Genomic DNA, 25,542 nt, shown 5'->3' on the forward strand with positions numbered 1-25,542 from the left:
GTTGAGATTCAACACTGAAGTATCCAATTTAAAATATATATATAAGTAACAAACACACAGAACATAATGTGAAATCCAAATGCCTCAGGTGTGTTGTAAAGCATGAGGCTGAAAGATGTTTGCTTGAGCACCTGATGTACAGCTGTCCCATTATCATTAACAAGCTGGAGAAGAGTACTATGTTGCGATTTTGTCATCCGTGGTACCAATCTCATACTAAATTATTTCTTCTTTATTTTATCTTACATCTGTTCAAAGGAATTTGGATGCCCAGTTTTGGGCACTCAGGCAAAAAAGGGAAGCAGAATGTGGGCAGTGCATGCTCTTTGAAAATCTCTGTGGATGGAAGTCCAGCTATGGCTGGGGGACCCAATACTGGGAATGTATTTTCAAAGCTTCACTATTATATGGTGCTTTGCTCTCCTGGCATTGCTGTTCTCCTTGTTTCTGAATATCACTGCCCCTCCCCTTCTCCCAGTCCACTTTAGATGCTTCAGCAATCCTCTGAGGGGAATCTGTGGACTGCACGGACACCATTGTCTCATCAGCATCTGAACAGATAGAAAAGCCTAGGAGATAGAGATCAGGAACAGGAGTTGGTCACTGTTTAAGATGAATATATTCTGTACTCACAGGTTGCAGAGTCGGAAGAGTATCTGCCTGGGTGGGTAGGCTGGGCCTGCTGCACTTTTCTCCTTTCATACACGGAGTGCTTTGTTGGAGGGCCCTTCAAAAGTGGGTGTTTGTGTTAAGGCCCCATTAAGAGGCAGGCTGTAGCTCACACCTCTCAGAACAATTGTTTCAGGCTCTCTCTAAAGTCAGGCAGATGTTATTGCATCAGTAGGCTGCAGATGTTTTATACTGGTCTCAGATAAACAGTGACATTGAGGAAGTTGTCAAGACCTATTGCACATGCCAAAAATACATGACGGGTTAAGCAAAAGAGCCCGTGTTGGTGGCACAGGAAAAATTGGTCCTTTGGAACAAAGTAGGCATAGATTTGTTTACATTTACTTGGGAAAAGATGCATTCTAGACTATTATTCTAATTTCCCTGAGATAGCTTTACTAGGAGATACTACTGCTAAACTGGTGATTGTGCATGTTAAATCTATTTTGCTAGACATGGTATAAGTGACATAGTAATGTTTGATAATGGGCCGCAGTTTGGTGGCAATGAGCTTAAGCAATTTTTAGTGAAGTTTGGGTTAAGACATATAATCTCTAGTCCCCATTATCCCCAATTCAATGGACTGGTGGAAAATGGTGTTTTCCATGCCCTTTTCCCTGCAAAGGTCTGTTAGGCAACAACCACATGTTAAGACAACTGAGGTCCTGTACCTAACTCTGCCAGAACAAATGGACTCTCAGTCTTCTGAAAATAGTACTATTGATATTTTAAGGGAGACCTGCAAGTCCAAGTGAGAGTCCTGTGATAGTGTTCCCAGGTTTTAGCTGATTTAGTTATTTGTCAAGAGGGGCCCTAGATAAGAACGGCCATACTGGGTCAGACCAAAGGTCCATCTAGCCCAGTATCCTGTCTTCCGACAGTGGCCAATGCCAGGTGCCCCAGAGGGAATGAACAGAACAGGTAATCACCAAAGTGATCCATCCCCTGTCGCCCATACCCAGCTTCTGGCAAACAGAAGCTAGGGACACCATCCCTGCCCATCCTGGCTAATAGCCATTGATGGACCTATCCTCCATGAACTTTAGTTATTTTTTGAACCCTGTTATAGTCTTGGCCTTCACAACATCCTCTGGCAAAGAGTTCCACAGGTTGACTGTGCATTGTGTGAAAAAAAAATACTTCCTTTTGTTTGTTTTAAACCTGCTACCTATTAATTTCATTTGGTGACCCCTAGTTCTTGTGATATATTGAACATGGCCTTTTTGCTGCTATTACCTATCTGGCAGAAGTGTCACATTTGCAACAATGAGGACCGGACATTTACTAAAAAAAAAAAAAAAGGCTGTCCCCATCACATAACTCCAGGAACTAAGGCCCTAGGCATAGGCCTGTAGCTCCTGGGCCTTTATCCAGCCCTGCTGGTTGCACTGAAGTTGACAACATAATTAAGAAATGGCCCTTCTCTTGAGTGCTTAAGACACTCCTCTGCCACTATAAAGCAAAGGCAGTAAGTTGTGGTTGTAAATTGGTTACATACCGTAGGAGAAAAAGGCAGAATGTGGAAGTAGTGGCATGATTCTGGGTAATGATCTAGCACAGCTGTATACACTACCTGTGTGTCAGATATGGTACAGCCATCATATCCATGGAATTAGGTACATTTTCTATTTCATACTCAGTGGTGCAAACTCTTGAAACATTTGATGTTTTAAAAAAAAGTCTCAGCTCCTGGAGTCTAGACAGTATGTGAAAATCGCAGCTTTCTTTTTTTATGAAAGTATGTTTTTAGACTTCATGGTTGTGGAGAAAAGCTTGAACACATGAACCAAGTACACCCTGAAGGCTCAAAAAACAGAAAGGAAGTAAAAAGAACACAATTATTTTTAAAAAATCTCATTGTTTGTAGGCCAATCTCATTACTTTTTTGGGCCCAGCCTCATAATTTTCAAATGCCTGGTGTTGGCAGTACTACAGATGGCATAGTTTCCCCTTGATATCATCACAGAGATATACACCATGTGCCACTACAGATGAGAAGTCATCCATGGCTTAGAATTCCTGTATAACTTGATGTTGTGTCTGCCCATCCATAAAGAAATTAATGTGGGACTATAATCATGCAGATCACAGATTTAAGAAGTCCTCTACACAGAAGCAACTCACTGGCTGATGCTAGTAGTGTCCCCAATGGTCCTTTGAAAGGACCTGAGTTCAGTGACCCTGACACAGATAAGAAGGGGTCTGGCTCTTTTAGGTCAGCATTCAGCTCATCACAGTTTTGCTGAGTGGTTTTGGGGTAACTTGTGGCTCAGCAAGGTTGAGGAAGGCCCTCTAAGGCTCACAGAATCCGTTAAGGTTACAGCACCTTCTCTAAGCCTCTCCATTTCATGCCACCTCATTTTTTATACAGTCCTCACATAGTCAGGTCCTGTACTGCTTTCTCTTCCTCAAGCTACCCCTCTGCCTCACCCTCACTCTGGCAGCTCCACAAGGTGCCTCCCACATGAAATTCCAATATGTGAGTGGCAACTATTTCTGCTTCCTCCCTTCACCTCTCCTAGTCCCTAACTTAATCCTGACTCTCCTCCATCTTTCCTAGACTAATCCTATAAATCTTCAGTAAATCCTGTTTCTTTCTGTATCTCTTTCTCCATCCCTGTGTTTGTCCATCTCTCTCCAAGGGGTGTATGAGAGAGTCCTTGCTCTGTGTGATGTCTGTCTTCAGGCTGCATACATGCAAAGAGCCAGTGAAGGGCTGCTGCTTTAGCACCCTAACCTATACATCCTGGCTTTTCTTCATGGCTCAAAAAACTTACTTTGAACACCTCGAACAGGCCCTTCTGAAAATATTGTTTTGGTACCTCTACCCTAGACTACACTCCATCCTTCTTCTGTGGAGTGCTGAAGTCACTGGGTTCTTAGGTGTTGAGAGGGAGGATAGTTCAGTGGTTAGGGTGCTAGGCTCAGACTTGGGAGACCTGGGTTTAGTTCCCTGCTCTGCCACAGACTTTCTGTGTGGCATTGGGCAAGGTACTTAGAGTGGGATCCACAAAGGGCCTTATGTGCCTAAATCCCAGTTTTGGCTCCTCTGCGACCCGCAAAATGCCTGCTGAATCCCATAGGTGCCTAAACTCAACAGTGCCAAAGTTTTCAGTGTAAAAGTTCCCTCTGCACCTCAATTGCTGCCTCAGGGCATGCACACTGGTTTGTGAATTGTTCTGGGGCTTAGGTGGGAGACAGGCACCTAGAGGGAGGCAGCAGTGCACATACTCAGAAGCAGAAACCTAGGTGCTGAGGGAACTTTTACCCTGAAAACTTAGGCACTGAGTTTAGGCAGTTACAGGGGTCAGTGGGAGTTGTATGGATAGCTGTGTAGCCAAAATTGGGACATAGGTGCCTAAACCTATGACTTCAGCACCTGAGTCTTGGGTTTAAGCTCTTTAGCACCTTACTGGATCTGGGGCATAATCTCTCTGCATTTCAGTTTCCCCATCTGTAAAATGGGATAATAATACTACCCCTACCTCACAGGGGTGTTTTGAAGATAGCTATATTAAAAAGAGTGTGAGACACTCAGATACTATGGTACTGAGAGTCATATAAGTACTTAAGATAGTTTACACTAGGGTGTTTTAGGGGAAAAGTCCCTTTGGTTTGGCTTCACACTGCTTAGGCTCCCACTGCTGTTAGCACAAGTGGGCATTTTAATTTTCAAAAAGTCCATAGTTTAGACATGGCCTCAGACAACTTATGCACAACCAAATGCCAGCTTTGAAAGACCTCTGGGCACACAGCTTTAACTCTAAAGGCCCCCTAAACAGCTGTTTTTGTCTGCCCAAGCTTTTGCAAGTGTTGGCCTTAAATGGTAATATTTTTTATATTTGATATTCTGGTTTTTCTTCCACTGGGTCAAGATAGTTTACAACTTTTAGGACGCTATTGGAGACTAAAGCCTGTATCAATATTCAGGATATCAGCCCCTTGGCCTGAATTGGCAGGTGGATAATATAAGGACATGAGAATGGCCATACTGGGTCAGACAAAGGTTCATCTAGCCCTGTATCCTGTCTTCTAACAGTGTCCTGTGCCAGATCCTTCAGAGGGAATGAACAGAACAGGTAATCATCAAGGGATCCATCCCGTCGCCCAGTCCCAGCTTCTGGCAAACAGAGGCTAGGGACACCATTCCTGCATATCCTGGCTAATAGCCATTGATGGACCTATCCTCCATGAACTTAACTAGTTCTTTTTTGAAACCTGTTATAGTCTTGGCCTTCAGACTATCCACTGGCAAAGTTCCACAGGTTGATTCTGCCTAGAGCTTGGTATTTTCATACAAACCATTGCTAACCAAGAAATTCCCCTGCTTTTCCTGATTGGAGACAAGTTCTAATAATATTATTTGCTCTGATTAATAACAATACTAATCAGAAGGAAAGCAGTGGGGTTTCCTGTGTGTTTATTAGGGTCAAATCCTGGTTCTCTGCGCAAAGCCTATTAAAATGAGATTTGCTCATGGCACCTACAATGGTTGGAGAAAGGAATTCTCCCATCCCACCTAAAGCCATGGGCAAGTCCTGGAGCACCTGCACAACCTTACAAACTGTTGGAGCCTAATTGCAGCAATAGCTGCTGTGGCTCAATGAAGAGTCACAACGCACATTTTGGTGAGTGACTTATTCACTAAAGGATATAAATAATTGCAGACCCACTGGACATGTCCACACATCTTCCCAGATCTGATCCACTCCCACCCTTCCTCCTTGATGCTGACATGGAGAGTTCCACGTGGAGCAATATTCGGTGGTGTATGAGACCTAAATGTTCCCCTTACACAGATTTCTTGTGGCTGGCTCCTCCAATGCAGCTGTCTCTTTTCTGCTGCCTTTAAGTCTGTTTGTAACCCTTTGGCAAGCTAGATGATCTAGCCCTTAAAGTATGTATTTTACAAGGCAAGTGAAAATCTTGATTACCATCTGAAATTCTGTTTTCACAGTTTTAAAGCTCACAGCTTTACTAGTAGACATTTGAAATCTATTTTCTTTTAACATTTTCTGTTTAAATTAGAAATTCTAATTTTTCTTCAGATGCAGTAAAACTATATTTTTCCTTTTTAAATTCATATTAGAATTCTACATAGTAGGATTGTTTAAAGCCAACAGATAACATGTGTTGCAACAGCATGCAAGTAACCTATTGCAACAGCAACACTTGTCCTTGTGACCACAAGCCTTAATTAGTATAATTCCCTCTTAGTAGGGCTTACTGCAGGGCGTCTGTCTCTTGCAGACACTTTTTCACAACACAGCAGCATTTATCCACTGAACTGAGCAACTGCAAACACATCATGCTTAATCTTGTTCTTACATTGACTGCCTATAAAGTGGCAGATTGATTATAAACTGGTACAGTTGATTTTAAAAGCCCTTAATAATATGGTGCTTGGCTACCTTTGAGACCTCCTGTTACAGTTTCATCATGATGGGAGTCTGTGCTCATACACATGCCTTTCAGAAGCAGGGGCCTGGATTTTCTTCTTGATGTCAATGAGAAACCCTATTGATATCATTGGAGTTATACTGGGATAAGAGGATAATCAGGTTCTTAGAGTGAGGAACTCAGCCTTGAAATCCGCTCAGTCTGTCTCTCTGACTTTTAAAAACGTATATAGTAAAAATGTTTCCCTTCCTTAGGGTGCCTTAGAACAACTGTTGTCCTGATATTGGTTACACTTCTTCCCCTTTCTGGTGTACCAGATCCTACAGATGTTTAGTTTTTAACAAAGATGGTTTTTAATAGAATGTTTTAGTCATTTTTATAAATGACTAAAAGATTGTACAATGTTCTAAGCCCATTGGCAGGGTCACTGTATTCATAATTTTGTTTGTAAAAGATACAAATGTAAACAATAGATAAACCAATACCTTGACATTAGTCATTCCTGTTTCTATAAAGTGCTTCACTAGTTTATAGTTCACTTTAAATGATGCTTTAAATTTTTACAAGGAATATTTAGGCTATAGGACAATATTTTCCAACTGTGGGCCTTTTGGGGGAAGGGGAACTAGGTTAGTCTACAGGAACAGTAGGGGGAAGCTGTATGACCCCAGATCAGCCCCACCTGATTCTACAAACATGCTACTTCAACAGTGGGTAGAACAGATGAAAACTCCTTAAGAGATGCCACCTTCCCTCCCAGCTTGTATGGCAGCTCTGAATGCAGACATTCAAGGGAGAAATTCACAGGTCTAGATTCTCTGGCTATTTGCTTCTTGGGTCTTCATGTTAAAGGCACCACTTCTACAATTTCTGTTTTTTAGTTAATAAAAATGTGCCTCCACATTCTCAGTGACTTCTGCTATCTTTCTATCCATCACTGTGATAAATGAAGGGTGGGGGGGCTCCCTTTTATGGACACCCAGCCAGCCAGTTAGCTGTAAAATCCCTCTTGGTAGCTGTTCTCTGCTTGCTTTACCTGTAAAGGATTAACAAGCCCACAGGTAAAAGAAAAGGAATGGGAACCTGACCAAAAGAGCCAATGGGAAGACTAGAACTTTTTAAAAATGGGAAACTTCCCCTTGGTCTGTTGTTCTCTGGGCCACAGAAACACGGAGCAGCAATGCTATAAGCAGAAATGCTGTGTAAGGTTTGAACCAGGTATGAAGAAGTATCTTCCATACCTAGAAGAAATAATTGGGATAGGGAATGTTTAGTTAGAGTTATCAGGTTTATTTCTTATTTTGGCTTGTGGCTCTCTTCTGTGCTAACCCCAATGCTTTTGTTTGCTTGTAACCTTTAAGCTGAACCTCCAAGAAAGCTATTTTGGGTGCTTAATTTTTGTAATTGTTTCTTTTAAGATTTAGCAAAAAGCCTAAATTCCAGATGTATTTTTTTTCCTTTTTGTTTTTAATAAAATTGACCTTTTTTAAATAACAGGATTGGATTTTTGGTGTCCTAAGAGGTTTGTGCATGTTGTTTGATTAGCTGATAGCCACAGCTAATTTCCTTTGTTTTCTTTCTCAGCTCTTCCTGGGATGGGGAGTGAAAGGGCTTGAGGGTAGCCCACAGGGAGGAATTCCCAAGTGCTCCTTCCTGGGTTCAAATGGTTTTTTTTTTGCATTTGGGTGGTGGCAGCATTTACCAAGCCAAGGTCAGAGAAAAGCTGTAACCTTGGGAGTTTAATACAAGCCTGGAGTGGCAAGTATTAATTTTTAAAATCCTTGTGGACCCTCCACTTCCTGTACTTGGAGTGACAGAGTGGGGAATCAGCCTTGACAATCACATTGTAAGTTTTCCTCCTGTTTTTAAAATATTCTTTGACTACTCACCTCATCCCACCCAATCTGTCTACTCTGATGATTCTACTTTTCTAACCTTCACTTTTCCCGCAGACCCTTCTCGGTGGCTTTTCACAATGACAGTGTCTCTCTCACTTCTCCTGACCCATTTTGTTTCCCTCTCTCTATGGGTATGTCTACACTACGAGAGTAGTTCGATTTTACTTAAATCGAATTTGTGGAACCAATATTACAAAGTCGAACGTGTGTATCCACACTAAGGACAGTAATTCGACTTTGTGAATCCACACTAATGGGGCAAGCGTCGACATTAGAAGCGGTGCACTGTGGGCAGCTATCCCACAGTTCCCAGAGTCCCCGTTGCCATTCTGGGTCGAGACCCCAATGCCTGCTGGGGCAAAAAATGTGTTGAGGGTGGTTTTGGGTAACTGTCGTCATTCAACCGTCACTCCCGCCCTCCCTCCCTGAAAGCGCCGGCGGGCAATCACTTCGCGCGCTTTTCTGGTGAGTGACAGTGCGGACGCCACAGCACTGCGAGCATGGAGCCCGCTGCGACCATCGCTGCAGTTATGGCCGTTGTCAACACCTCGCACCTTATCATCCACCTTTTTCAGAGTCGGATGCTGAGAAATCGGGCAAGGAGGCTATGGCAGCACGGTGAGGACATTAAGTCTGAGAGGGGCACAGACCTCTCACAAAGCATGGGACCCCGCGCCGTGAACATCATGGTGGCAATGGGTCATGTTGATGCTGTGGAACTGCGATTCTGGGCCCGGGAAACAAGCATGGACTGGTGGGACCGCATAGTGCTGCAGGTCTGGGATGAATCATAGTGGCTGCGAAACTTTAGGATGCGTAAGGGAACTTTCCTGGAACTTTGTGAGTTGCTGTCCCCTGCCCTGAAGCGCAAGGACACCCGGATGCGAGCAGCCCTGACTGTCCAGAAGCGAGTGGCCATAGCCCTCTGGAAGCTTGCAACGCCAGACAGCTACCGGTCAGTCGCGAACCACTTTGGCGTGGGCAAATCTACCGTGGGGGTTGCTGTGATGCAAGTAGCCAACGCAATCGTTGAGTTACTGCTGTCAAAGATAGTGACCCTTGGAAACGTGCAGGTCATCATAGATGGCTTCGCCGCGATGGGATTCCCAAACTGCGGTGGGGCTATAGATGGAACTCACATCCCTATCCTGGGACCGGACCACCAGGCCAGCCAGTACATTAACAGAAAGGGCTACTTTTCAATGGTGCTGCAAGCACTGGTGGACCATCGGGGACGTTTTACAAACATCAACGTCGGATGGCCAGGCAAGGTTCATGACGCTCATGTTTTCAGGAACTCTGGTCTGTTTAGACGCCTGCAGGAAGGTATTTACTTCCCGGACCACAAAATAACTGTTGGGGATGTGGAGATGCCTATAGTGATCCTCGGGGACCCAGCCTACCCGCTAATGCCCTGGCTCATGAAGCCCTATACAGGCGTCCTGGACACTGAAAAAGAACTCTTCAACTACCGTCTGAGCAAGTGCAGAATGGTGGTGGAGTGTGCTTTTGGACGTCTCAAGGGGAGATGGAGAAGCTTACTGACTCGCTCTGATCTCAGCGAAACCAATATCCCCATTGTTATTGCAGCTTGCTGTGTGCTCCACAATCTCTGTGAGAGCAAGGGGGAGACCTTTATGGCAGGGTGGGAGGTTGAGGCAAATAGCCTGGCTGCTGATTACGCCCAGCCAGACAGCCGTGCGATTAGAAGAGCCCAGCGGGACGCGCTGTGCATCCGGGAGGCTTTGAAAGCTAGGTTCCTCAGTGAGCAGGGTAACCTGTGACTATTAAGTTTGTTTAAAGAGAAGCTGAACCTGCCACCGTTTCTTTACCCACTTAATGTTGACTATCCTCTGCAGTTACATACCCCGTTCACCCCCTTCCAACACACGTTTAAAAATAAAATAAATGGAACTTTGTTAATTAACACCGTTTTATTACGGATTTCATGGTAAAGTGTTGAAACTGGGACGCAGACTGTGGTGGGGAGCTGGTGTAGTGATGGAAAGGACGCTTCTAAACTCGAGGAATGACAGGCTCCTGCTCCTAGAGCGGTCCGCAGTGGTGGACTGGTTGTTTCAACGGAGCCTGCCACTCCTCCTTTTCGGGACTCTGTGTGTGGGGGTATGTGACTTTGTGGCGGGGGAGGACGGTTACAGATCCCCTGCTGCGTGGCTCTGTGATCCAGGCTAAGGACCGCTGCATAAGATCTCTAACCGCCCTCCCCCGCCACAAAGTCACATAGCCCCCCCCCGCCCCCCCACAGAACATGAAAACCACCTCCCAGACTGACCAGGGTGCCTAGTGACTGCAATGTGTGTGTGACCTTCTGCTGAACCTGCCCCCGTGTCTGTACCCTGGTAAAGGTGACTGTCCTCTCCAATTACCAACCCCCTTCCCCCCCTTCAAACACATTCTCCTCTAAAAGAACATGACGGAAACAGTAATTAACAGAAACGTTTTTTTTTATTAGCAACTACACAGTTAGGGGATGAAACTGGGACGGGGGCTTGGGTGAGGCGGGAAGGAAAGGACTTAACAAATTTTTGGGAATGAGAGCCTTCTGGTACTTGAGCAATCTGCAGGGGTGGAGTGACAGTTTTCACGGCCCCTGACACCCCTCCTTCTTGGGACTTTGGGTGAGGGGGGGATGGGACTTTGTGGTGGGGGAGGGTGGTCAGAGATAGACTGCAGCGGGGCTCTGTCCTCCTGCCTCCGGTCCTGCAGAACATCCACAAGGCGCCGGAGCATGTCCGTTTGCTCCCTCATTAGTGCAAGCAGCGTTTGAGTCGCCTGCTGGTCTTCCAGCCACCACCTCTCCTCCCGTTCGCTGTGTGCTCGCTGGTATTGCGACATGTTCTCCCTCCACTGGGTCTGCTGGGCTGCCTCGGCTCGGGAGCAGCCCATAAGTTCTGAGAACATGTCGTCCCGTGTCCTTTTCTTTCTCCGTCTAATCTGCGCCAGCCTCTGGGAGGGGGATGCCGGGGTAGGTCGGGAGACATTCGCAGCTGTGGGATGGGAAAAAGGGAGTGAATTCCTCACAAAGATACATTTTTGTGAACAATGAACATAGTCTTTCTCTGTGAAGAAGACCATGCACAGCACCTATCACATGCGCACTCAGGACAAGGTCGAATTTTCGGCCTTCGCATTCACTGCCTGGGGTCTTGCAGTGGAGATCAGACAAGCGGGGCAGGACAGCGGAATTCGGGTAGCAGGCTGACATGGTAAGCCGTAGACTTTTGGCTGCTTAAAACTTAATTTATAGCAGTGCCCTCCTTTCACGTTCAAAGCAATGCTCCTAGCGTTGGCCAGTTCCTGCTGCCGGCAATCCGGCAAGCATGAACTCTGCCCCTGTCCCACCCCCCTCGCGGCTGTCCCTGGGAAAGATCCCTGTATGCTGCCCCTCTCCCGCCTCCACCGCGTGGCTGTAAACTGCCGGTTACAGTTATGTAAAGGAACAGGCAAGCAGTCCCAATACTAACATTCCCCTAATTCAAAGCAGGTCACCATGAGCGACATCACTCTGATGTGGATTTCTGACATAGAGAAAGACCGCATGCTGTGTGAAAGCCAGCAAAAACCAGGGCCGTATGCCGCCATGCTCTGCGAGGCAATGATCCCAGAGCACTTGATGATAGCCTGGCGCGGAAAAGTTTCCTACCACAGAGGACGCAATAAGGCCGCTCTCCCCAGGAACCTCATGCAAAGGCTTTCCAATTACCTCCAGGAGAGCTTCGTGGAGATGTCCCATGAGGATTTCAGCTCTATCCCCAGACATATAGACCTTCTTTTCCAGTAGCTGCACTGCCAAGGACTAAAACGTTAAGCGCCTAGGGCAAACTAATCATGAAAAACTCATTGTTAATATTCCTGTTCTGTTCAAAATAAATGTTTACATGTTTAAAACACTTACCGACTGATCCTTCCCCTGATTCAGGGTCCGGTTTAACGCCTGGAGAGGGTTGGTAGGGGATCTCCGTCAGGGTGATGAAGAGATCCTGGCTGTCGGGGAAATCAGCGTTGTAAACGCTGTCGACTGCCTCGTCCTCCTCATCTCCTTCCTCATCTTCCCCGTCCGCTAACATCTCCGAGGAAGCGGCCGTCGACAATATCGCATCCTCGGAGTCCACAGTCAGTGGTGGGGTAGTGGTGGCGGCCGCACCTAGAATTGAATGCAGTGCCTCGTAGAAACGGCATGTCTGGGGCTGGGATCCGGAGCGCCCGTTTGACTCTTTGGTCTTCTGGTACGCTTGTCTCAGTTCCTTGATTTTCACGCGGCACTGCGTTGAATCCTGGCTGTATCCTCTCTCCGTCATGGCTTTTGAGATCTTCTCGTAGATCTTCGCATTCCGTTTCTTGGAGCGCAGCTCCGAAAACACGAACTCATCGCCCCACACAGCGATCAGATCCAAGACTTCCCGATCAGTCCATGCTGGGGCCCTCTTTCTATTCTGAGATTGCATGGTCACCTCTGCTGGAGAGCTCTGCATCATTGCCAGTGCTGCTGAGCTCGCCACGATGTCCAAACAGGAAATGAGATTCAAACTGGCCAGACAGGAAAAGGAATTCAAATTTTCCCAGGGCTTTTCCTGTGTGGCTGGTCAGAGCATCCGAGCTCGGACTGCTGTCCAGAGTGTCAACAAATTGGTGCACTGTGGGATAGCTCCCAGAGCTATTAGCGTCGAATTCCATCCACACCTACCCTAATTCGACATGGCCATGTCGAATTTAGCGCTACTCCCCTCGTCGGGGAGGAGTACAGAAATCAAATTAAAGAGACCTCTATGTCGAACTAAATAGCTTCGTTCTGTGGACGGGTGCAGGGTTAATTCGATTTAACGTTGCTAAATTCGACATAACCTCCTAGTGTAGACCAGGCCTAAGTCACTCACTTACTTCCTCTTATGCTCTTGCCTTAAAACTCTTCTTTATGGTTTAGACTGATGCTGAAACCTATTCCCCTTTCCCTTCCCTAACACTGCATGCTTCCATTCTTCCTGTCACTAGTCTTCAATAATAGTTAAATGCAGGAAAAATGCATATACATTGTTTTTCTGTGTCTGTTTTTCTCTGCAGCTCTGTTTCATTTCCCATTTCTATTTGAATGAGACAAACTGTTCTTTAAAGCTATATTTCTATTGTATTTCTCAGAATGAAACATTTTGTGATACCTTTTATGAAGTACACTATGCAAATAACTTGCATTTTATATGAAATTCTACAGAGAATTTCTGAAATGTTAGCTTACAGCAATCAGTTGATTAAGCAGGGTCTAGATAGCTCTAAGGAATCAAGTTTCTGCATGGATAGTAAATTTGAGAAGATCAGGTCTCAAGCAATGGACTTAAAGAAAATAGTGTTCATTTAGTCATTATTATATAGCTGTGATATTTGATGACTGAAAATGAGATAAAACATTTGGACAACAAATTGAGAATATGATCTCTGTGTGCCAGAGGAATTGAGAAATCAGGAAGATTTCTTTGTGCAGTTGATTAGATATTCTAGAATTGTCCTCTGTTGGACAGTCAACTCCAAATTCTTTTTCTTGATGAAGTCTCAGTCCTTGTGATGTTACAGTATATTGTTGTAGAGATATATGATTATGAGCCCAGTCACGTAAGGCACTGAACACCCTCATCAGCCAATGACACTTGGCACCTTACAGAATTCAGCCAATAATCCTTTGCGTCATTACAATAGCAGCTATAGCAATGTATTGTAATGTCACAAAGGATTGTAACTTCAAAGTCAGGAGTAAGAAGCAGGAACAGATGTACTCCTAAACTACAAAGATCCTGTTTTCCTTCAAAAGTCCCTAGTAATGAAAAACGAGGAAAGAAGATACAGAAATTAGCTGATATATAAACAGTGTGGTTACTAAATAAAATGCAGTTTTCTATGGTGCAGTCAGCCAGTCTTTAAAAGAACTTTAGATAAGAAATGTCTGTAAATAAGTTTTGTAGCCTATTTATTTCTTTGACTTTTACATGGTATGAATTATGAACAGACCATTAAGTTGGACTGGTTATAATATCACCAGTACCAACTGAACGTTAAGTTAATGGGTAATTTAGTTCTAAATCCAGTTAACAGTTATGAAATGTTGTATGCAAACCTTTTCACAGTAACATAAGCTTATGGGTCAAATACTAGCAGGGGATTGCACACAGGTGCCTGCCAGGAAACCTGTGTACAACAGGGCAGTGGGGGAGGGAGAAGTGAAATTTTCTGCCTTGAATCTGTCTCCCTGCAGAACTCACTGACAGGAGCAACAAGGAACATTCTGAGATGGGGCCTAAGGGTCAAGAACTGTGATCTATACGTTTCTGCACATGTGCTTCTTGACTTCATCATTCCACCTGTGCACTTCCCCCCCAGATTATTTCTGTTCTAATCAGAGACAATATGACAAGTGAAGCTGTATATAGGGCCAGAGTCTGCCAGAAAAGGGATGCAAACTCAGCCTTTGCAACATTAATATGCAACCATTTTGTAGCTATACAACATATTTACATAATTTGGCCCATAAGTTTGGCTATAACCTAGCAAAACTGAAACCTGAACCACAGTTGTATAAAAAGCAAGCCAAGTTCTTCTTTCAGTTACACTGGTGTAAATATAACATAACTTCATTTGAATTACCCAGATTGACAATGGTATCATTAAGAGCAGAATTTGGCCCAGTCTGTTTTTGCACTGCACTGTCGTCATAGCCAAGAAAATCATGAAGAGTCAGTATATTAAGTATAATAAATCCTGATTCGAATGATAGCGAACAGGAACATGTAAAAGGTGATCTGCCAAGTCTAATTTGAATTTTCCAAAGTGATGGTTTTGGTTAGTAATTCTTCAGTGATGCATTCACAATTTTTAAACAGTATATATAAAATCAGTATTTTTCGCTAGAAGCCTATTCCATTTAAATAAACAACGATGTTGATCACATGCAAAGTCATTGCTACCTTCTACAATAACCATAATTGTAGATGGCATATGAATCATATCACTCACCTAAAACAGAGGTCAAACTCAGGCCAATTCACTGATACAGTAGCATGAATTCTATGTCTGATTTAAGCATGATAGTATTAACTATAGCTATACATGTTCATGCTGTTCTAACTCAAATGTTAGATGACTATTTCTGTAGTAAAAATTTGCTTTGGTCTGAAAACTGATATTTTGAGTACAAAATCTGAAAGAAAAAAATGTGAACTTTTTAAATTAAATGAGAAAAAATGACAGTCTGCTTTTCAGACCTTTCTTCATTTTCCTCAGTGCTTTTTTAAAACACTTTAAAAAAAAGATCCTTTGTGGTGCATTAGTTCATATATGTGGAGTATATTTTGTCATCTTGGATTAGTAGGTAGATGGTTTGTGTCTTGGGAGAAGTGTTCAGATCAGTGGTTTTTGGCCTGAGACTCTATAGACTTAATGACGTATACACCTGTACCACAGAACAATAAATTTTGGGTTACATTGTGCCTCCCCAAATAATCCTGGAGATACAAACTCGATTATCTGTTACCTTTGATCTTGTGTAGCCATTTGCATCTCTCTGAAATGGGGAGGGTACCTTTTCACAGGGGTAAATGACTACATAAAGTACAAGGCAGTGGATGATCAGGCCCTATGTCTGCTTCTGGAAAACCCCTCCTAAAACCCAAGTGTCACTGCCAATGTGCAGCCTCTTTGTGCAGTGAAGCCACAATTTGGCCCTTTGTACAGCATTTACTGGGGATGACGGAATTTCTTGAACTATTAGTCGCAAAGCACCATGCCAAAAATCACAAATCTGTGTTCTACTTACGGAGGCTAAAAATCCAGAACTCAGCATTGCACCCAAACAACCAGGACAGACATTGGACAGATCTTCAAGGCGAGCCTATTGAGTTAGTTGTAGGAGCTCCTGCAAATGCTTGTAAATACGTCCTCTATTCTTCATTACTGTAAAACTTGAAGTAACATAGTCCATCTCAGGATGTCATGAAGAGAAATTAGAAGACCTCATGATAGATACAAAATTCATGGGAGTCACCCTTCTGTTTGTAGTTTGGTAAAATGATTGGCAGTTTGGAAAATCGAATGTGTACAGGGGTGCTTGGCTTACCTGGCTGTGTGCATATGGCTCAGTGAGGTGTGCCCCTTTAGCACATATTTTAGCACTACTTGTAATTGCTGGTGACCAGGACATGGGTGGTTGTGCCCAGTGATTTAAGCAGGAGTCATGCACAGTGGTTAGAGCAGGAATCAATAGCGAGGAAACTGAGACAAGCATCAGAGCTGGAGTCAGAGGCCAGGCCCAGGCTCAGAGACAGAGTCAGAACCCAGTGACCTTGGAGTGAGGCAAGGCAAGAGCAGCTATCACAGCTGTGGGCAAATGCTTTGATCAGCCACTGAACTGGAGCTGCTGCAGGTCTGATTACTCTTTCAGTCAATCAAGCAGCCTACTACATACCAGTTGGGATCATTAGGTTGCCAGAGCCTGGCTCTGCTGAATGCCCTGCTTCCAGGCTAGATCTGGTGCAGGCACTGATTCCTGACACTAATGTACACTTAAACAGCAGGAATTTTGTTACATTGTGTCAGAAGCTACAGTGATCTCCAAAGAAGTTGCCTCTCCTTAGTTTTGGAAAAGTTTTTGAGAAGCCTGTCACAAGGTAGGAGTAGCAGTGAAGCCTTTTAACTAGGTCCCTCAGTGAGTGCAACTGCTTTTTAAAAACATGTAATGTGTTTTGGTATGCCTTTTATTTCACTGCATATACTACAAATGTAACTATCATTGCAATTTGTCAAATGTCGCAATGAATGCCCATTTCCTTGATCTGTCATAACAGTAGCAGCTCTTGGAAGAGAGAAAAAGATAAATCTACAAAAGGTGCAGGCAGCATGATTCCTCTCCACTGATTTTAGTTCTGTACATTTGGAAGGCCACACTCTCTTCTCCTTATGTGACAAGGAAAACTTCATGCCCGCTTCTGAGATGACGTGCTGGGAACTGAACAAACTGCAACTTCCTGTTTTTTTCCCCAAGTAAATCTGCCCCTTCCACAGGTTTGTCTGCAGGAGAGCATAATGTAGCTACTGGATTTACAATGCATATATAGTAAAGAGATAATTTAAGTGTACTTTAGGGGAGAATGATGCTTCTTTACCCCATTCCAGTCATGTTACAAAAATCAAAGGGGATAATGTAGAAATTCCCATCATTCTATAAATGGGATTTATATGAATATGCACTATAGAAATGAATATAAATTAATTGTACTGAGTCAGAAAATGACTCCCCCTCCTGCCAAAAAATCTAATTTATATAAAACTTGGTTTCACAGGTGTATTGAGAACTATACAGGAGCCCGTTGTGAAGAAGTTTTGCTACCTAGTCTCAAGACCCAAATTAAAAGTGAACCGTTTGCAGCTTTCTTGGCTTCGGTTGTTGTTCTAGGAATTCTTGTAATTGGAACATTCTACTTCCTTTGCAGGTAAAAGTGCTTCAGAGTACTGAAGCTAGTCAATCAAGTAGAAATTTATTTTCAGGTAATCATATACTAATTATTTGAATTTAAAATTATGTAATGAATTATACATTAGATATGCATGATTATTCAGCAAAATTAATCGACCTTTTTGCTCTTAATATTTTATTTTCTAATTTGTAGTTCTCTGGAATACCTTTTTCAGCTTTGTCAGCTGTACTCACTTTACATAAGCTCATTGTGATCCACAGTTTCCTATCCTAACTAAAAGCATATCCAGAATCAGAGAGTATAACACATTAAGGTACAACTCACTTTACATTGCCAGTTTGCAAAAAAGTAGAGGTAGAAGCCCGTCAGCTGCAGTGCTCAGAAATCAGAACACTGGCTAAAATTTTCAAAAGCATCTCATTATATAGGATATTCTGTTCCACTGAAAGTCAACTTAGGCACTTCTGAGAATTTTATCCTTCAACTGTAAAAATAAAATGTACCATAGAATTACCACATACAGGGACAATTTCTGACTCCCTCCGTATGGCTGTGCTGGGAATGGGGAGAGCAGAGCTATTCTACCGAGTCAATTTGGTTTCCACACTAAGAGAGTTAGCTCCAACCCAGGAGCACTAAAGGCACAGGGACAGAGGAATCTGAAGAGGACAACCTTAGGAACAGCCAAGTTCAGGAGCAAGCTCAGGTTCAAATTTGTTTGTTATTTAAGTTAAAAAAAAAAAAAAAAAGACAAAAATGCCAGTGGCTTACAGCTATGGTTACCTTAGGTCTGGACTATAATTAAGTTTTGCCAGCATACTTATGTCAGTTAGGAGTGTAGGGCAAAAAATCCCCTCCCTAGCTGACATAGCTATGCCAGAAAAAGCCCTAGTGTGGACATAATTAAACCAGAAAAGAAGTTATTTAATTCAGGGAACTGATATAAGCAAGAGAGTCCTTTTTCTGATATAAACCGCATCTCTGTTAGGATGGTTTGCCGGTATAGCAAGCTATACCAGCAAACCCTGTCTGGCATAGACAAGATTGTAGATGTTTGTACAATTCAGCACTAACAGTAATTTCACAGTTATTACTTTAAAATACATTTGTAGGCCACCTTAAAACATTGGTACTTCATCTGCCACAGAATGTTCCTGTAACATTTTACAGTTGTATTTAATAAAAAAAAAAAAAACGCTGGGAATTATACTGGAGATTAAGATAAGAATAAATCGGGTTCTTGTTCCAGCATAACACAGGAAACGTTTTTACACGAATGCACGTTTCACATATACTTGGTTTGCTAGACATCCCAGGTATCCTGTTTTTACTTATGCTTATTCTCCTGAGTATCTGCAGACTATAGTTAGCTCAGGGCTAATATTAGTGCCCTGACTTAACTCAGATGTATATTGGTCAGCCCAATCAGTAGTCACACTTTAACTGCAAGGGAGTAGATCGACAGTACTTTTCCAGCTCATACCCTGTCATAAAACTATCTGCACATATTTCCACTTTTGCCAGCATTTTAATCCCTGAAATACAGTCTAGTTCACTTTTATTCTTAGTGACCACTAACCTGTGGCCTAACTCCACGAGCTGTGACTTTGTTCCTATAGCTCTCACACATCACTCACTTGCAGCCTTCCCTTGGCTGTTACTGACTAGTCCTCCTGCACTTCTCATTTCTTTATCCCTCCAAATCCATGTTGGGCCCTCTATGGAGCAGACTCAGTTGCTCCACTAAAAGTCCCTTTTCACAAATAGACTTGTTTCATCAGCTGATGTAATGGAAACTTGCTGAATGCTCATTTTCCCCCTTAACTAAATACAATTAGAAGAAGCAAAATTATTTTATAGAAATACTCTTGATAATCAAGAGACAGTTGTAAAGGGTATCAAAACCATTGCAGTCACCATTTTGATTAAATCAATCTGCCCTATCACTGAGACAGGAAACCCTCTCCATTTCATTAAGCTCCAGAGGAGTAGTGGCAAGCGAATACCTTTCTAGAATTGCTGTGAATTCACTGGAATAATAATAAAACCAGGCCTTTACTAACCTTTTAAAATACGTGCCAGCAGTCTTGCAGTTCTTTAGAGGTGAGATTTTTCTTTTGGATAGAGGAGCTGAAAAATGACCCCAATGCAACAGAACTTCAGAGGTTTTAATATACATAGGATGCATAGCACAGGAGTGATCAAGCATGGGGACTCCTCTCCACGTGCATGCAGTAGAGCTGGGGAAGGGGCGGAGGCATCGACCAGTGAGTCCACAGTTAAATGGACCTAATGGCCAAAGATCCCTGTGTGTGGGTCATGCAAGGGAACGCTGCCACTATTCTAATTCAGGGACTAGAATAACATCCACAAAGAATGAATGCAGCTTCCCTGCTCATTGGTTTGCAGGGTGGATCCTAAACTCCATGTCCATTTTCTCAGGCTTTGTGCAGGGGATGTACAGGATGAATTCCTCCCTAGGGAAATAACAAAGGGGCAGCAACTCAGTCTTCCCATATTGGACCCTGAATCCAGAGTATAACACAGACTACTGTGGGAGATCTCAAAAAACAAGGGAATGATTTCTCTTGTCACAAAGAAAGGAACATCACTTGCTGTATAAAGGGAATATTAGCCTTGCAGTCTTCATCACTCTGGAGAAGCCTAATATGGTATGCTTCACTGCTGCCTAAGGCCTTATCTACACTGGCAAGTTTCTGCACAGTAAAGCAGCTTTCTGCGTTGTAACTCCCGAGGTGTACACACTGCCAAGCCACTTAGTGTGCAGAAACTGCGCAGTTGCAGCGCTGTAAAAAAACCACCCCGATGAGAGGCGTACAGCTTTCTGCGCTGTGGGCACAGCGCCGCCGTGTCAGTGTTGACACCCTGATCAATTACAGTGCTGCGATTGGCCTCCAGGAGGTGTCCCACAATCCCGGTTCTTGCCTCTCTGGTCATCGTTTTGAACTATTGCCCTGCCCTCACGTGAGCAACTGTCATCCCCACCCCGTAAATTCCTTTGGAATTTTGAAAGTCCCCTTCCTGTTTGCTTGGTGATGTGTGCAGTGGTCTCAGTGCATCTTTCCAGGTGACTGTGCTTGCTCCACGCACCAGGCAATCCCCTGCTGGGAGCGATGCTGAGCTGTTGGACCTCATCAGCATTTGGGGAGAGGAGGCTGTCCAGTCCCAGCTACCCTTCAGCCATAGGAATTATGATACCTAAGGATAGATTCATGATGCATGATAGAAAGGGGCCATGACCGGGACACACTGCAGTGCAGGGTCAAAGCGAAGGAGCTGCAGAACGCCTACCCAAGGCACAGGAGGCAAACCACCACTCTGGTGCTGCGCCCACGAGCTACTGGTTCTACAAAAAGCTGGACGCGATACTCGGTGGTGACCCCACCTCCACTGCGAAGGCCACTGTGGATACTTCGGTGGCTCACATGCCAGTCGAGAGTGGACCGAGCCAGGAGGAGGAAATCTTGGACGAGGATGGGGAGGGCGACCCAGAGGCAGAGGACGACTCGGAGGTCAGAGATTCATGCAGCCAGCTCTTTTCTACCCCGGAGGAGGCTAGCCAGTCACAGCTGTTGGAGATGGCAAAGCACAAACAGGAGAGGAGGCCCCTGGTAAGTGGATTTGATTTTGGGAATTGCTGAAGCGAGTTGTTGGGGACAGAAGGGTTGCAGAAAGCAGGTTTGTGTCTGTATGATGCGCATACCACCACATGCCTCGTCTGAGCGGCGAAACAGGCTGTTGATTGACTCCCTCACTTCACAGGAATCTCCCTCAGAGATCTCCAGGAAACTCTCATGGAGACACTGGGCAATCCGCTGCCACAGGGTCTTTGGCTGAGCTGCTTTGTTTCTTGCCCCATTAATGGTAACTTTCCCACGCCACTCTGCTGTCAGTAGGGGGCGGGGGGAACCATTGCTGCACACAGGCGAGCTGCATAAGGGCCAGGATGGAAGCTGCAGTCTTGGAGAAGACCCGTCATTGATTCCCTGCTAACCCTCAGCAGCGAGCTATCTTCCATAATGAACACAGCTTGTGGAAAATGTGGGGACAGGAATGATTATCAGGCCCCCCTACAGTGCTGACTCTCCCCAAGAGCCACGTGCCCAGTGTACAATAGGGTCCAGGAACACTGATTTACCCTGCCCCTGCTCACCATTTTGGGGATCTTGTGGCTCATGTGTGCTTGCCTGGGGTCAGCCAGTTAGTGACAGCTGTGTTTTTAATCACTGAATCAGTGTTGTGTGTGTTGCAAACAATACTGCTTCTGTAAAATGTTACATTTAAACTTACAGAGATGACCTTGGGAGCCCAGCCTTCCTCTTTGTTATCGCCAGCTGAACGGCTGCGCAGAATTAGAAAGCGGCCACAAAGAACTAAGGAGGACTTTCTGCGTGACGTTATGATGTACTCCGTGGCCAAAAAATAGGAATTGAAGGAGTGGAGGGACAGCAAAGAGAGGGACCAAAAGGAGAACGCGGTACTCCAGAATGAAGCCATGAGTGGCTCTTAAAGGTTATGGAGAGCCAAGCGGACATGCTCCAGGCGATACTAGCACTGCAAATGAAGCAGCTCCACACCCGCCCTCCCCTGCAGCCGTTGTCGCAAAACTTTCCCATGCGCCCCCCAGACACCGCCAACACACTCTTATCAACCTCCTGGCTCCAGTCTGTACCTGCTGCATTCCACTCCTCCCCCGTCACAGTCCAGCACTGCGGACTCCCAGTGCTCCCACTGTACTCAACACCCATCCCTCTGCAGTTTAGCCCTGCTGAAGTACAGTACCCATTGCACTGTACTCCAAAGGAGAAGGTTGGATCTGATCCCTGGACATACACAAATCTTTAACCATCCCGGTACCACACCTCCTCCTGGGAACTTCTCTTCCCCCATCTCCCTCAGTGCTGATGTGTTTTTCTGTTTGTCTCTCTCCTTCGGTTGTTGTTTTTTAATAAAAGAATTGTGTTGGTTTGAAAGCAATCTTTATTCTGTGAATTGAAAGCAAACAGAGCCCTGCAAAGCAACAATCATCTTAAACCTTCATATTGCATCATCTGCACCAATCACAATCCCCTCCTAACATTACAAGCACTGCACTCCCGAGCAGAGCAACAAATATTAGTGGCTTTCAGCTTCAGATTGCTGCCTCGAGGCATCCCTGATCCTTATGGCCCCGCACTACACCATTCTAAGAGCCCTGGTCTCTGGCTGTTCAAATTCAGCCCCCAGGTGCTGAGCCTCAGTGGTCCAGCCCTGAGTGAAGCTTTCACCCTTCCCTTCACAAATATTACGGAATGTTCAGCATGCGGCTATAAGCATAGGAATATTGTCATTGGCCAGGTCCAGCTTCCCATAGAGTCAGCGCCAGTGGGCCTTTAAATGGCCAAAAGCACACTCAACAGTCATTCTGCACTTGCTCAGCCTGTTGTTGAACCGCTCCTTGCTGCTGTCAAAGTGCCCTGTGTATGGCTTTATAAGCCACGGTATTAAGGGATAGGTGGGGTCTCCCAGGATCACAATGGCATTGCGACTTCCCCTAGGGTGATCTTCTAGTCTGGGAAGAAAGTCCGTGCTTGCAGCTTCCTGAACTGGCCAGTGTTACGAAAGATGTGCGCGTCATGCACCTTTCTGGATCAGTCTGTGTTAATGTTTGTGAAATGCCCACGGTGATCCACAAGCGCCTGGAGAACCATTGAGAAATACCCCTTCCGATTAATGTACTCGCTGGCAAGGTGGTCTGGTGCCACAATTGGAATATGCATGCCACTTATCACCTCTCCGCAGTTAGGGAAGCCCATTTGTGCAGTGCCATGCACAATGTCATGCACATTGCCCAGAGTCACAGTGTTTCGGAACAGAATGTGATTAATGGCCCTGCACAATTCCGTCAACATGAGTCCAACGAGACTTTCCCACTCTGAACTAGTTAGTGACCAATCGGTAGCACTGTGGAGTAGCCAGCTTCCACAGTGCAATTGCCACGCGCTTCTCCAATGGCAGGGCAGTTCTCTTTCTTGTGTCCTTGCGCCACAGGGCTGGTGTGAGCTCATCACATAGTCCCATGAATGTGGCTTGCCTCATCCGAAAGTTCTGCAGCCACCGCTCGTCATCCCAGATGTGCATGACAATGTGATCCCACCACTCAGTGCTTGTTTCCTGAGCCCAAAAGCGGCGTTCCACTGTGGTCAGCACCTCTGTGAATGCCACAAGCAATCTAGTTGTAGCTACTACGTGTGGTGAGATCAATGTTGCACTCCTGTTGCCTTTTAAGAAATAACTCCATTGCCACTTGTGACGTGTTAGTCAGAGCGAGCAATATACCGGTTAACAGTTCGGGATCCATTCCTGCAGACCGAAGAGGCGGCGCGTGCAGTACACAAACCGTTGAAAGATGGTGCCAAATGCGGACGGAAGCATGGGATGCGAAGCAGTGCATCATGGGGCATTGGGATAGGACCCAGGATGCCCCGTGACCCCCTCCGCCTTCCCACAACTCTTAGCGGCAAAAGAGGAAGAGATGCACTGTGAGATAGCTGCACAGAGTGCACCGCTCCGAATACCGCTGCAAGTGCCACAAGTGTGAACATGCTATTGCACAGGCAACCGACAGTGTGAACGCACAACAGCAGTTTTCCTTCAGCGCTCTCTGAGCGGCGCTGTAACTCTGCCAGTGTAGACATACCCTAAGGCTCTATACATAGACAAAGTTTGCCAGATGAAAATCTTCAGCTCTTGATTGAGGTGATCAGTAGATCATAGGTTTTTCAAGGTGGCTGCTTCAGTTCATTCCCATTTCTTTGGAATTATAAACAGGATCATTGATATCAACTGTGGTTAATAATCTCTAGTACATGGTAAGAACATGAGAACATAAGAATGGCCGTACTGGGTCAGACCAAAGGTCCATTCAGCCCAGTATCCTGTCTACCGACAGTGGCCAATGCCAGGTGCCCCAGAGGGAGTGAACCTAACACGTAATGATCAAGTGATCTCTCTCCTGCCGTCCATCACCACCTCCAATACTCTCTCCTGTGTCCGTCAAACACATTGTTACCTATAAATCAAGCCACCCCAGCTATCATTGAATCTTTTGGGGCTTAAGTGTAGGATTTATGGTGGGCCAGCCTGTGAGTTTATGTCATTCTTGACTTGTCCTCTTAGACAGTGTATTGGGTTGAAAAATTTAGTGTTATCAAATTCCTACTTTTTCACCTGTCTTTAATCTAGGCATTATGTTTGATCTAGATTTGAAACTCCACAAAACAAAGTGGATTGCTCTGTTGTATTTATTTATAAGAATTTCTATGGCTCTAGCACCACATGATCTTAGCAAGTCATAAATGTTAATTAATTTAGACTCATACTACCTCCCTGAGATTAGGAAGTATAAGTAACACTCATTTATATATAGGGAAAATGACACAGTAGTTGACTTGCCTAAGTCACATAACAAGTCTGTGGCAGAATTGGGAGCAGAACCCAGATCTCCTTTACCTTGTTGCCCCTTACCCTGGACTGTGTTGTTATGGCAGATTTCTGGGCTGTGTATGTTATGTGTGGATAGGCTAGAATGTTCCCCTTATTTATAAAACTCAAGCATGGCTGATGGGGAAGGTAGCTCACAAAAGTGGACTATGTGGGAAAAAGAGCTGAGTTAACAGCGGAGAGCAATCCTGGATCTCATATGTATCTGAATAATCAAATCTTTATCAGCTGTGCTCTGAAAGAATTTCAGTAAAAGAGGTCACTAGGATTTGTTTTTTCTTATGCCAGAGCTGCTTCCCAACCTGCCAGCAATCTGAGACAGTTACATTTTTATATTGTACAGTCAAACCCTGCAATAAGGCGCCCCGCCATAACGCGAAATCGCATATAACGTGATCACAATTTGGCCCCCGTTTAAGACATACAGTAATACAGTACTGTATGTACCAGTGGTCCCCAATGCCATGACGCCTGCCAGGCAGGGGAGAGAAGCTGTGGCCCCGCGCCTGCCGGGGACAGTAAGCACCGGCACCCGCAGCCCTGTTGTTCTCTGTCCCCAGCAGGTGCGGGGCCACGGCTTCTCTCCCCTGCTGGGCACT

General features: G+C 44.8%; 1 protein-coding gene across 1 annotated transcript in view; it reads left to right on the plus strand.

Moving 5' to 3' along the window:
* Window positions 1-25,542, plus strand: part of NRG4 (neuregulin 4) — a 58,122-nt gene that overhangs the window by 28,869 nt on the left and 3,711 nt on the right. The window contains exon 6 of the mRNA XM_029910790.1: window positions 17,306-17,455. Within this exon, the coding sequence (XP_029766650.1) occupies window positions 17,306-17,455 (150 nt within the window). The remainder of the gene's footprint in view (window positions 1-17,305; window positions 17,456-25,542) is intronic.

This window comes from Terrapene carolina, unplaced genomic scaffold, assembly GCF_002925995.2.
Source record: "Terrapene carolina triunguis isolate 2854851 unplaced genomic scaffold, T_m_triunguis-2.0 Scaffold67, whole genome shotgun sequence".
Lineage (NCBI taxonomy): Eukaryota > Metazoa > Chordata > Testudines > Emydidae > Terrapene > Terrapene triunguis.